Source organism: Acomys minous (genome assembly GCF_964271855.1).
Source record: "Acomys minous genome assembly, chromosome: 9".
Classification (NCBI taxonomy): domain Eukaryota; kingdom Metazoa; phylum Chordata; class Mammalia; order Rodentia; family Muridae; genus Acomys; species Acomys minous.
In genome coordinates this window covers 49,494,286-49,508,393 of record NC_140490.1, presented here as the reverse complement: position 1 = coordinate 49,508,393, position 14,108 = coordinate 49,494,286, and the positions used below count along the sequence as shown (strand labels likewise).

Below are 14,108 nucleotides of genomic sequence, written 5' to 3'. Positions count from 1 at the left end.
GGGTTTCTTACATAAGGGCAAGTGAGGCCTAGAGCCAGGACTGGCTGTGCCTCCCAATAATGCAGGGGAGGTGGAGAGCCTGTATAGCATGTATTCCTCTACCATTTCCAGTGCATGTAGCATCATTCAAGAGACCTGCCCGCCTACTCTCTGTGCCTTCCTGCTTATTTCCCAATGCGCTTCATGGAGCGAAGTGTCAAATTTCACTGAGACTTGGCTCAGTAGTTTTTCATGGTGTAGACCATAGACAGCATCTAAAAAGACCTGATTGGAATTCCCAGGTCACAGGCCTCATTACATGTGTAGAGAGCTTCAGAGACTTGAAGGACAGGGCAGTGTGATCTATGTGGATAAACCATGAACCTGTAATTTTCCTTGCTGGTTTGGATGCCTACCAATTGGATCTATTTTCTTCATCTCCCTCAAAGCAAACCATACTTTTTCCTTAGTTAGTCCAATCTTGTCACCAAGATAAGGCTTGTCATGTAGTGAGGGCATGCTGGTCATGGTCCCGCCTCATGCTGGCACTGGGAGCTACCATTAGGAGCCTCAGCATCAAGCCAGGCTATGCCCTTCTGGGAGGAGGTGTGTGGTTTCTGTAACTGTGTGAGTTGGAAGTGGTGGCTGTGGCTCTAAGACCCCATGGTTCTTGGTTTTAAATCCATGTTGTAGATGGAGTGGGGCTTAAGTGTCACACCACACCCATGCCCATAGTGACTGCTATAGGGCCACCTGCCCCGGAATCAGCGAGTCAGCACTTCATTTTTCTTGTCTGGAAATCAGTAGGCCCTGGGAGCGGGGCAGGCATTGCGCCAGAACCACACTGTTCTACCCTGTGAGAGTGAGCCAGCCTCTGTCTCACAGAATTCTCCCTTGGTTTTCTAGGCTGGCAGATCGATGGCCAGTATGTGACGGTTGCCTCTATTTACCTAGTTAACAGAAACCCAAATGGGGTCTTGTGAGGGGCAAAAAATAGGAACCATGTGTACAGAAGGGTGTTAGGTATATTTTTGTTTCACAAAGGAAGCCCAAGTATCCATCCTGCATCGAGTGAGGCTGTCAGTCAGTGCAGGGTAATTCTCATGGATGAGACTGAGATGACAGGGAGCTGCTGGCAGTTTGCAACCATGCCTGTGGGCTTGGCATGTGAATCAGAGCCAAAGCACTTGAGTGGTACTGTTCTTTTCCTTCTATAGTGTATAGTTTTGTTTTGTTTTGGTATTGTTGTTTTATTTTGTTTATATTTTAATAGCATAATTGGGTTTTATGTTCTGTGGGTTGGCAATACTGTTATGTGGAACACCAAAAGAATAGCAAACAGTCCCTTTTGGAAGAGTCCCTTTAATACATATATATTTATGTATTAAAAAAACATTGCACACTTTTCTCAAATGAACAGGATCTTAGTGTTCTTAGAAACTCAGGATAGGTAACTGATGGGTCTGTGGAGGGGTCTTCATTATGGAGCCCCAGATTTCCTGGGGGGGGGGAGTGTTAGTATGCAAACACATCAGGAAGAGCAACAGACAGGCCTACACAGTCTGGTACAAAACGTTAGGTGTGTGCTAAGATCCACACACGAGTATCACAGACTAATTCTTCTTGACGGGTTTTCTGCCTTGCTTAGCTGATGTTCCACATCACTTCTGAGACATGTCTGTCACCAGCAGGGTAAGGACTACTGTCCTTCCTCATTGTTTTAGCCTGGGTACTAATTCCTTCTTTCTCCCCTGCTCCTGCTGCCCCCATAGGTGTCTAAGGTAAATGGAGTCACTCGAATGTCATCTCTGGGTGCAGGTACAACCAGTGCCAAAAAGATCCGAGAAGTAAGACCTTCACCATCCAAAACTGTGAAGTACACTGCCACAGTGACCAAGGGGACTGTCACATACACCAAAGCCAAGAGAGAACTGGTCAAGGAAACCAAACCCAACCACCACAAATCCAGTTCAGCTGTCAACCACACAATCTCAGGGAAAACTGAAAGTAGCAATGCAAAAACCCGCAAACAGGTGCTATCCCTTGGGGGGGCGTCCAAGTCCACAGGGCCTGCTGCCAGTGGCCCCAAGGCCAGCAGCAGGTTGAACCCAAAGTCATGCACTAAGGAGGTGGGGGGGCGGCAGCTGAGGGAGGGGCTGAGGAATTCCAAGAGGAGACTGGAAGAGGCACAGCAGGTGGACAAGCCACAGTCACCCCCCAAGAAGATGAAGGGGACAGCAGGCATTGCTGAAGCTTCTGGCAAAAAGGCCACAGCGGCTTCAGCAGAGAAGTCTCTGCTGAATGGACACGTGAAGAAGGAAGTGCCCGAGCGAAATTTGGAAAGGAATCGGCCTAAGCGGGCCACAGCTGGCAAGAACACGCCGGGCAAACAAGCACATGGCAAGACAGAGGGCACCCCCTGTGAAAATCATTCTACCTCGCAACCCGAGTCCTCGCACAAGCCGCATGACCCGCAGGTCAAGCCGGAGAAAGGGGGCGGCAAGTCTGTGTGGGCAGCAATGGACAAGATTCCTGTCCTCAGGCCCTCCGCCAAGGAGTTCCATGACCCGCTCATCTACATCGAGTCAGTACGCGCTCAGGTGGAGAAGTATGGGATGTGTCGCGTGATCCCCCCTCCAGACTGGCGGCCAGAGTGCAAGCTCAACGATGAGATGCGCTTTGTCACGCAGATCCAGCACATTCATAAGCTGGGCCGGCGCTGGGGCCCCAACGTACAGCGGCTAGCCTGTATAAAGAAGCACCTCAGATCTCAGGGCATCACCATGGATGAACTCCCCCTCATAGGTAAGGGCTAGGATTGAGCGGTCCTCTTTCAGCTCTGCCATGATCCCTAGCATGGAAGGAGGTGGGCTTCTCAACTCAGTTCCTGCTCTAATGGAACCCTTCTCCTGGTCCTATATGGTGTGGTAGGAAGCTTGTTATCAAAGCGCACAGACCGTGACACTTCTCTTGATGTTAGAGCCCAGGCCCTGCTGGACTGAGCTGCTGGGACTGAGCAGTGTCCAAGGAAGGGCTGAGGAGTTCGGGCTGCTACAACAAAGTGCCAAGGCTTCAATACCACAAATTGTTTCCTAATTCTGCATGCTAAAACATGTCTCTGGCTTGCAGTGGGCCACCTGCACCTTGTGTCATCACAGAGCATTTCCTCTGTTTGTCTGTCTGGATATCTCCTTATAAGGACACCAGTGAGGTTGTGGTAAGGCCTGCATGGTAACCTTATTTTAACTTAGTGGCTACTTTAAAGATTCCCTCACAACATGTTACATTGTGGGGTCTTTTGTACTTCACTATGTCAACTTTGGTGGTCTTATAAATCAGCTTACAAGTTCCATGACAAATTTTCACTCCCCCATATGCCTGTGTTGGTTTTTGTTGGCCCCCTACCCTCTAGTTTTGGTGAGCTAAAAGGACCTTCTCTGGACATAAGGGACAATATTATGTTCCATGTCTTTAAGGGCTAGGACTGGCGAGTTCATCCCAAGGGCTACTACTGAGGGTAGATGGCATGGCGTAGCTGAATGCCTCTCCTGCAGATATGGAGTAGGCATGGCTCCTTTTTCCTGTTGCTTTCACTCCCTTTGACTCCTCTCCCTCTCTGTTGTTCCTGGCACTCCTGGACAGACTTTTCCAGTGAAAGCCAAGAGCCTTGTACAAAAGAGGCCAGTCCTTCAGGGTGGCCAGCAGCTACCGTCCCTGTCCAGTCCTTCAGGGTGGCCAGCAGCTACCGTCCCTGTCCAGTCCTTCAGGGTGGCCAGCAGCTACCGTCCCTGTCCAGTCCTTCAGGGTGGCCGGCAGCTACCGTCCCTGTCCAGTCCTTCAGGGTGGCCGGCAGCTACCGTCCCTGTCCAGTCCTTCAGGGTGGCCGGCAGCTACCGTCCCTGTCCAGTCCTTCAGGGTGGCCGGCAGCTACCGTCCCTGTCCAGTCCTTCAGGGTGGCCAGCAGCTACCGTCCTGTAGGTTCCAGCTCCTGTGAAGCAGCTTCATGTCTGTGCTTGAGGAGTGGAGAATGGCTCAGCAGTCACTCCGAAGCCAAGACTAGCAGGTCGAGATTTCTTAACTCCTCTCCCCAGGAGGCTGCCATTAACTATGCCTGACGAGGGTCTGTTGAATCCGTGGTTTGTCACCTGCTGCCAGGTGCGGGCTTTGGGTAGAGAGAGCTCTCAGGTAACCCATAGGCTAGTGAACCAGATTCCTGCGTTGGGGAGACCTGTGGATTTGTAGGGGCCCTGGCAGTGCACAATGCTTTTGTATGTGGGGATAGATGAGGTGGTAGGTAACGTTGCCATGGTAACTAACCTAGGGACTTTTTGTTGTGTAGTTTTGTGTTCCCCTATCACCCTGGTTGATTTACTAGTACCATAAGCCCTGAGCCACTTCATCATCATTCATGTTTGTCTCCTTTGCCATTGACCTGGCCCATGACCCATGACCCATGACCCATGACCCATGACCCATGACCCATGCAAGTGTCACGCCTAGGGCTTCCATTAGGTAGGACTAGGTAAGTTTTATGTGCCTTTTTATGACTCAGTCTCCTGGGGAGTCTCCCTTCCCACAGGACACATTAAATGAGTGGTAAGATTTTAGCTCTATTTTTCTTTAAGGTGTTAGCATTGAATAAGAATCATTTGGCAACTTGATAGAAGCACGCAGAGATAATACCTTGTACTGTCACACTGGTGATTTTACCATGCACTTTAGAGGATGCACATTCGTATTCTTGGGGTACCTGATGCCTCCATCCAAGTTCTGTCTGGTACAACAGTGACAGACAGTTGGCCTGCTTAGGGCGGCTGAGCAGTTAAGTCATCAAGGGCTCAGGTTTGGGGCTTGACAGCATAGGATAAGGAGGGTATTGTCTCCCTGGGCCTTTCCGGGTTCCCTTACATGATGGGAATTACTTTTCAGTGAGGTTGCATCCCTGCTCTTCACCCAGGAAGATAGAGTGATGAGGTCTGCATTTAAGTACAAATGAGATGGATTTGTTCCTTTGTTGGTTTTATTTTTGGTTTGTGTGTCTTGCACAGGCCAGGCCAGTGCTCTGTCACTGAGCTATACAGCCCAGCCCTTATTTGAGTTTCAAAACATTGAAACTCACCCTTTCTGATAGCAGCCTCTGAGTGTCAGAGAGAAAGTTCTGTGCCCATGAGCAAATGTGGTCTTTGTCTTGGAAAAGAGATTAATCCCCTCATGAGTTCGGCAGCTGGGAGAGACTTGGCTTTGCTCACTTGTGTAGTGATACCCACAGCAGCAGTGCTGTGAGCTGTGGCAGCACTAGCCATGCGCAGACGCTGCCTCACTCATCACTACAGCTTTGCCCCTCTGTGTGCTGTGCTGAGCCCACAATGTGGATATATTTCAGTGATCCTCTCTGTCTGCATAGCTGCCTCTTTCCTTCCTTCTGATCAGTTCCTCAGATGCCTTCCCTGGCCACCTTCCTTCCTAAGACGATGATGCCTCAGCTCGTATTGCCTCCTAGTACTCAGCCATGACCCCAGTGCTCCACACTGTAGCTGCAAGCTGGCTGCGAGTTGTTCTAACCCTGGAGCCTGGTGGGCAGCCCTGGTTTGTGATAGTCTTTCAGGATTAATAGACCATAGGGAGGAAACAATTTGCTTTATGCCCTTCTTAACCATTTCTCCCCCTCACTGCCCAGGAGGCTGTGAGCTCGACCTGGCCTGCTTTTTCCGGTTGATTAATGAGATGGGCGGCATGCAGCAAGTGACTGACCTCAAAAAATGGAACAAACTAGCAGACATGCTGCGCATTCCCAAAACTGCCCAGGACCGGCTGGCCAAGCTGCAGGAGGCCTACTGCCAGTACCTGCTCTCCTATGACTCCTTGTCCCCAGAGGAGCACCGACGGCTGGAGAAGGAAGTGCTGATGGAGAAGGAGACCCTGGAGAGGCGCAAAGGGCCGTTAGAGGGCCACACAGAGAATGACCACCACAAGTTCCACTCGCTGCCCCGCTTTGAGCCCAAAAACGGGCTCATCCATGGCGTCACACCCAGGAACGGCTTTCGTAGCAAGCTCAAGGAGGTGGGCCGGGCACCGCTCAAGACAGGCCGGCGGCGACTGTTCGCTCAGGAAAAGGAAGTGGTCAAAGAGGAGGAAGAGGACAAAGGTGTTCTCAATGACTTCCACAAGTGCATCTATAAGGTAAAGGTGGGTGAGAATAGGGGGAGAGCCAGAGAAGGTAGACTGCTCTGCAGGGCTGAATGCTAGGAGACTGTCTGTTTTGAGTTACTGTGCCTGAATACCACAGAGGACACATTAAATTAATGGTAAGATTTTTGGCTCTTGGTTCTGGAGGCTGGACTGTTTTCTCACTGTCACAGTGGTGATTTTACCGTGTTTTAGAGGATACACATTCATATTCTTGGGGTAGCTGATGCCTCATCGGAGTTCTGTCTGGTATAACAGCTTACAGTGGCTGAGTAGTTAACTCATCAAGGACTCAGGCTTGAGGTTTGACACCATAGGATAAGGAAGATACTGTCTCCCTGGGCCTTTCCATATTCCCATAAATGATGATGTGTTACTTGTACATAAGTCTGCATATTTTCCAGGGACACCCACATGAGTCACATGCTCACTTTGTCCTGTGCCTCTAAGCACTGCTTTTCTCAGAGCTTTGTGGGCTGGGGTTCTGAGAATGCTCTTCGCTCCTTCCTCATTTTATGTTCCAAAAAGCCTACTGCCGACTCCATCTTCAGCTCAGTGCTGTTACCTTGATGTATAGAGCCAGCCAGACCCGATGCATCTGTAACACTAATCTCACCATAGAAGGTGAGCATAGAAAGGAAGTGGGAAAGAAACTGGAAAGTGGAATTGTGGAGGCTTTTCCAGCAGGAGTCTGCTCCTGGCAGAAGAGCAGAGTTAGCAGTGTCTCTTGGCAGCTACTTCCCCAGACTTAGGGTTCCCTCCCTTGGCCTGCCTGAGGGGGAGGGGAGGATGGTGAAAGGCACTCCAGGGCCAGCTTATAGAAGCTAAGTGTGAGCTACCCTCCTAGGTGAAGCTCTGACAGACAACTTCCCCTGAGGTCCTTGGCTGGAATTTATGGAGAGAAGTGTTCTTGGGATAGGTGTTGGCCTGGCCTTCTGTTGCAGGAGGCATGCTGAGTTAAATAGGTTCCTGCTGCAATGGCCAGGCCAGTTTATCACCTTTACCACTGTCTGCTAGGCTCCTGTGGGATTTCATGCTCTAATCTGTCTCTCTACAGTGATAAAGTTTATGCAGTGGCACCATAAACCGTAAGGCCTCATAGAAGAGTTTGGCTTGCCCTTGGCCCCAAGGCATGCCTTTTGGAGGACTGGCCTGACAAGGAGACCCCAGCTGCCACTGGGCTTATTTCTGTGCCTCAGGCATTATAGCTTTCTTTTCATAAATAGGTACTCACATATTCCTACAGGTTTGTCTGTTATTAGACTCTAGACTATAGGTTTTGGTCTTTTTTGTTTTGATTTGGTTTTGGTTTTTGTTGTCTGTTTTCTTTTGTTTGTTTTGGTTCTTTGAGACAATTTTTCTCTTTGCAGCTTTGGCTGTCCCAGAACTCTGTAAACCAGGCTGCCCTCAAACTCACATACCTGCCTGCCTCTGTCTTCGCCTCCTGAGTGCTTGGATTAAAGAAGTGCACCACTATCATCTGGTTCTTTATCTACTTGAGCCGCCACATGAGACACAGGTGGGGTTGTGAGCCCACTCACCTGTCTTGTTTGGCGTGTATCATAAGTGACTGTGAAGTCATCCTCATTATTAAAGCCACTCATTAACCTACAATTACAAACCACTACCTTCTGAAATGAGCTGTCCTCATGCCTGTTGGTAGTTGGTTAAAGCCAGTACTATGAAAGTATGGTAGACTCAAGGAAGTATTTGTTACTCTTTTATTAAACTTGCCTTGTCAAAGGTATTTTTAAATTGGAAAACCTGATGTGCTTGGCCAAGGTACCCACAGCTTCTCTGTGCCCTGGGGCACTGAGGGTAGCAGCAAGCAGCGTGTCCATCTCATGGCTTACTGTGTCTGCCATAATTAGTATCACATTAGGTCTTCCTCGTAATTAGGCCTGTACTTTCTAAGAAGAGAGTTTCAAATTGCACTTTTCTAACCTGAGTACTTCATCCTCAGCCCTTCCTTGCTGGACAACAAGCCTAGCCCGCTGTTTCCATGCTCACTGGTAGGTAGTGCTCTGCAGGAAGTGTGCTGAGATCACACACTGAGAATGCTGTGTGGTTTGTCACCATGAGGAAGCCACTGGGCAGAGGCCTGTGAGATACTTATGTCCTGATATACAGCCAAGGCTTAGCCCTGTCTTAGGCTGCACTATTCTGTTTTCTTTGTTTCAGGGAAGATCTGTTTCTCTAACAACTTTTTATCGAACAGCAAGAAACATCATGAACATGTGCTTTAGCAAGGAGCCTGCACCAGCAGAGATTGAGGTAAGTTGGTCACCTCCACATGGCCTCCTGTGACACTAGGAGAGGCCCTCAGGCTGGATGTGACATGGAAAGACATAGGGGCAGAGGTTGTCCTGTGTGTGTTGGAGCAGCCAGGCATTTTCTTCCCTAGGCCCTGCTAGAAGGGTCTGAGGAGTGTGTCTGGGTTCCTATCAATGGTCCAGCCGGCAATCTTTGCCCTCAGTGAACTGTCTCTCCACTATCTTCCCAGTGTGTTCTGGAAGAGAATATTTGGAATCCCCTGAGGTCATGGTGTGCCTTTCTCCTCTCCTGTTATTCATGTAATGGGATTGGCAAGTCGCCATTTTTGTGCCACTGCCAGCTCTCTCCTTGGAGCTAGTGCAGTGCTGGAAAGATAGTGAGCTCTTGTTTGCCCGCACCAATTAGCAGCCGTTACATATGAGGCACTGCAGGATGGAGCTGGTCCTGTTTGTTTACCTGGCCAGAGTCCCTGGGACCCTACAGCTGCCCACATAGGAACCTAGCAGCGGTTGGTCTGTGATGGGAGAGAGGCCAGTTCTGATCCCTGTCTCAGTGCCCTTGTAGCTGAGAAGAGGAGAATGTTGGAAGTGTAGTTTCTCGTGATGTATGACAAGTTCCCGCCAGCTTTTTAATGGACTTAGGATAATTCTGTTTGCTGATCAGATTTTTACCATTACCTGCATAGAGTCTGCCTAGCTTTGTGACCTGGGGCTTGTTGTCCACTGCCAACCCCAGGGTCAGCGCTGCCTAGGATTGCCATTACACTGGACTAGTTTGATAGCCGTGTAGTCATCATACTTGCTTCCTGACGCCTCATGACATTGTGGCAGACACGCCAGATGAGAGATCTCTAACCTTTGTTGTCCCTTCTGTGATCTTAGCATCTCCAGGAAGCTCTGATGGTTACTACTGTCCATAGCTGTTTTTACAAGCTTCTATTTAGGATTTTTTTTTTTCTCAAAGAGAGCAGATTTTGCTGTAGCCATTACATGAATATTTAAAAGCAAGAGTGAAGGTTTGCTGAAACTCACATTTCAACTTGTGCCTGGCTGGTGTCTTGGACTCTGTGCCCTGTAAAAACAGCGGTCCTTTTCCTCTCTCCTGGTGGACAGTGGTAGCTGCTGGTGTGACGTGAGTCCCTAACCTCCACTAGAGGTTAGTGGCTGCTGTTCTCAGCTGTGATCAGTCAGAGTGTTCTTTCTGGGTGAGGGCTCTATTCAGGAATGGCACAGCATTCCTTTATGATTTGTGGCCATTTGGCCCTCTAGAAAGGCCTCAGTATCTTTTTCCTGGAAGTTGGGTTGCAGGCTGATCCTGGATGCTCATTTGAAGGGAGAACGTGCTTCTGGCATGTGTGGATTGAAGTGCAGTGAGAAAGTGCCACTGAGGGTGGGGGAGAGACCATCTCAAAGGGAAACACCACTTGATTCCTGTGCTTTCTTAAGGGACCCCTTGTCCCTAGTGGAAGCAGCTCATGTTGTAGCTTGGCTATCTTGTGTGCATGTGCACGCATGTGTACAGTAAGTTCTTTCCTTCCACCTTTACAAGGTTCTCAATGATGAAATCTGAGCCCTCCAGTCTCATTGGCCCCATACCATGTTTCCAGTTCCCACATAATGCTGATGGGCTGGAGTGTGGCTGGGAGCAGCTGCCCTGTGTGTTGCGCTATGCTATGCTTATTCTTCAAGCGGGAGCATAAGTCTTTCTTCCCCTTATTCTCAATGCTTTCTTGGTTTTTTTCAAGACAGGGTTTCTCTCTGTAGCCTTGGCTGTCCTGAACTGTCTTTGCAGACCAGCGTGGCCTTGAACTCATAGAAACCCACCTGCCTCTGCCTCCGAGTTCTGGGATTACAGGCGTGCACCACCATGGTGGACTCTCATTGCCTTCTTAAAAAAGATTATTTCCTAACATGACATTTCACCATTTTTACTGTTAATATCTGTTAATGTTTTGTGTGGGTTTGTGTTGCCACAGCATATGTGGATGAAAGAGGACAATCTTGGGTTTCACCTTCCTTGTTTGAGGCAAGGCCTTCATTCACTGCTGCCCATGCCAGGCTAAGTGACTTGGGAGCATCTGGGGACTGTCTCATCTATCTATACTTGCTCTATTGCCCTAGATGTGCTCGGATCACAGAATGGACACTACTGCATCCAGTTTCACTTAGGTTTTGGGAATCAAAACTCAGGTCCAAACGCTTGTATCACACATGCTTAGTAGGTACATTTCTGTGAGATTAAGTCTGTTCATGTTATTGTTCAATCATCAGCAACAGCTGTCCTAAATCAAAATTCAGTTCTGTGTGCCCCTTAAAGACTTCTAAACTTTCTCAGCCTTACAGCCCAGTCTGGCCTGCTTTCTGACTCAGGCATCTCATGTGACTGGTTCTGTCAGGTATAGTACCCCCATGCCCCAGAGTGTCAGGATTTCTGTGGTTTACAGGCCAACGAATGTAAGTCACATGACGTTTATGTGGATGGCTTCCTGTTGGCTCTGTTTCTTAACAATTAAACTTTATTATACCACCCAACTATCTTACACGAGGGAAAAAAGGTTAAAGGGAAACAAGAGTGAACCTTCCAGTATCTGTTCCATGGGACGGGTCCCTAGGTGTCTCTGGCCTGCGTGCTGGTCCTGCCTGTTCACTGATCCTTTTCCTAATCCACTTCCACTTCCTAATCCACGTGTGCTCGAGCTTGGTCCGAACCTGCTGCTCCTCTCAACCTCTGTGCCTGTCTCTCTCTCACATGCAAGGGCCAGTCTCCTCTCATCGAGGGTCGATTAGAAACACAATAGTCTTGTAGGTTTCTAGGACCCTCTGGATCCTTCTATTTCCCCATTCTCCCATGCTTCTCTCACCTAGAGTCCTAATAGGATGTCCTCTCCTCTGTCCCACTTCCCTGGTAAATGAAGACTTTCATGGGACATGTCCCTTGGGCTAGTGTCCAGATATAAGTGAGTATATACCATTTGACTCTTTCTGCTTCTGGGTTAACTCACTCATTATGATCATTTCTAGTTCAATCCATTTGTCCACAAATTTTGGGAATTCCTTGTTTTTAATAGCTGAGTAGTATTCCATAGTGTAAATGTACCACAGTTTCTTTTTCCATTCTTCTACTGAGGGACACTTATGCTGTTTCCATGTTCTGGCGATTATGAATAAGGCTGCTGTGAACATGGTTGAGCAAATGTTGTTGTTGTGTGCTGGAGCATCTTCTGTGTATATTCCAAGGAGTGGAATAGCTGGGTCCTGAGGAAGCCCTATTCTTAGTTTTCTGAGATAGCACCAGATAGATTTCCAGAGTGGCTGTACTAGTTTGCATTTCCACCAGCAACGAAGAACTGTTTCTCTCTCTCCACATCCTCGCTAGCATGTAGTGTCACCTGAATTTTTGATCTTAGCCGTTCTTATGGGTATAAGGTGGAATCTCAGAGTTGTTTTGCATTTCCCTGATGACTAAGGAGGTTGAGCATTTCTTTAAATGTTTCTCAACCATTCGATAGTCCTCTGTTGAGAATTCTCTGTTTAGTTCTAAAGAACATTATGATGGGAGGATGTGGGCCCAGAGGTCCTGCTCAAACTATGGTGCTAGCCAAGGACAATACGTGCAGTAAACTTCGAACCCCTACGCAGACCTAGCCAATAGACAGGGCATTTTCCACAGCTGAGTGGAGAGTGGGGTCTGACTTTCACATGAACTCTGGTGCCTCATATTTGACCATGTCCCCTGGATGGGGAGGCCTGTTGGCACTCAAGAGGAAGGATAGCAGGATACCAAGAAGAGACTTGATACCCTATGAGCATGTACAGGGGGAGGAGGTCCCCCTCAGTCACAGTCATAGGGGAGGGGGGGAGTAAGGGAAAAATGGGAGGGAGGGAGGAATAGGAGGTACAAGGGAGGGGATAACTTTTGAGGTGTAATATGAATAAATTAATAAAGTATATTTAATAATAAAAAAAAGAAAACACAATAGTCCAGGTGGAGTCTCCCCTGTCTGCTTCCTGAATTCCAGGCCCAGGATGGCTCCACCCCATCTATCTCAAGGTTAATCTCAGGGAGTATCCGTGGTGTGTCCAAGGGCAAAGCCCGCCAAGACTGCTTCCACCTGTGACAAAGCTTACAATCCTTCCCACAGCTTCCCTTGACAATGCTGTTATCCCAGGTCTCACAGTTTTTTTCCAGAGACTCTATAACCCTCTGTTGGTTTGAGGATGTGTCCCCAGAGATGACAGTTGTCCCATTGCCTTAGGTTCTAAGGGATTGCTCATGGGAGTTTCCTGACACCTTGTGCTCTATGTAGTGTTTTATGTAGTGACTGCCCTTTCCTCTTCTCAACAGCAAGAGTACTGGAGGCTAGTGGAAGAGAAGGACTGTCACGTGGCAGTCCACTGCGGAAAGGTGGACACTAATACCCATGGCAGCGGCTTCCCGGTGGGAAAATCTGAACCCTTTTCAAGGTAATGGTCCATTCTCTTATCTATGTTTTGGGGCCTAGATGGTGCTTGTCCCTACCAACCTGTGACAGCCTCCATCTTCCCCTCTGCAGGCATGGATGGAACCTAACCGTCCTCCCCAATAACACAGGGTCCATCCTGCGTCACCTTGGTGCTGTGCCTGGTAAGCATGATCATAAGCTTCTTCCTGTACCAGCTTTCATAGTGAGAGCAACGTCAGGTGGTTCTTGTAAGCACTGCTAGAGGGGCTGGAGCCTTAGGCACAAGGGACGGGTGATGACATTTGATGAAGTCTGAAAGAAAATGTGGGTGCCTACATGGCAAAAATCTGGGGAGCTTAGTTTTAACTCAGAGTATTAGACAAGGCCTTTTCAAACTGAATTCTGACTACTAAAGGCTGTTTTTGCTAGCAGCCACAATAAATGGGATAAGAAGTGAAAGCTGCTTCTGACTTAGGCAAAAATCTCATGGAGGTTTTTGTTGCTGTGAATTCTTTGGGCCTTGAAAGGAATGTCTAAGACACACCCTTCTTCTGCCCAGTCCAGGAGCCGTGTCTCCCTTGTTCTCTGTGGACAGAGGCACTGATGTGAGGCCTCCCCAACCCTGAGACTTTGCATATTCACTCTTAGGGTTGACAAGCTACCCAGCCACAATGCAAGAATCACAGACTTATCTCTGTCTAGGAAGTGGGGAGGAGTAGGCACTTTTTCCTTTCAGTGTTTTGTCTGGGAGAGGCAGAGTCGCATTCCAATCTTTGGAGGGCACTTCAAATGGTTGTCACTCTGAAGCACTGTTGTTCTAAACTCACATCTTTCCCCTTATGTTTTAGGAGTGACTATTCCCTGGCTAAATATTGGCATGGTCTTTTCTACCTCATGCTGGTCTCGAGACCAAAACCACCTTCCATATATTGACTACTTACACACTGGTGCTGACTGCATTTGGTGAGTACTCACCCCAGCAGGTGCGGCAGGCCCAGGTAGCTCAGGAAACTGGTGCTGGGAAGGGCAATGCTAAAGGGCCGGAGCCTGCAGGGACAGACACATGGATGGAGCCAGGCTTGGCTTTCTACAAGGGTTGCAGGGTTACAGAAGATGTTTCCCATCTGTGGCCTATTGTGTTGTTCTCTTGTGAGTTGCTTGTTTGTTTTGTTTCCCTTCTGGGACCCTAGTTATATGTTAGAGAATTCCCACAATTGATTTCATGGCA

The 14,108-nt window shown here is 48.6% G+C and overlaps 1 protein-coding gene across 6 annotated transcripts in view; it reads left to right on the top strand.

Moving 5' to 3' along the window:
* JARID2 (jumonji and AT-rich interaction domain containing 2) overlaps positions 1-14,108 on the top strand; it is a 187,911-nt gene that overhangs the window by 163,070 nt on the left and 10,733 nt on the right. For all 6 annotated transcript variants that reach the window (XM_084795892.1, XM_084795895.1, XM_084795891.1 and 3 more), the window contains 6 exons: positions 1,752-2,784; positions 5,657-6,159; positions 8,347-8,439; positions 12,784-12,902; positions 12,992-13,062; positions 13,729-13,843. In XM_084795892.1, coding sequence (XP_084652018.1) covers positions 1,752-2,784; positions 5,657-6,159; positions 8,347-8,439; positions 12,784-12,902; positions 12,992-13,062; positions 13,729-13,843 — 1,934 coding nt within the window. The remainder of the gene's footprint in view (positions 1-1,751; positions 2,785-5,656; positions 6,160-8,346; positions 8,440-12,783; positions 12,903-12,991; positions 13,063-13,728; positions 13,844-14,108) is intronic.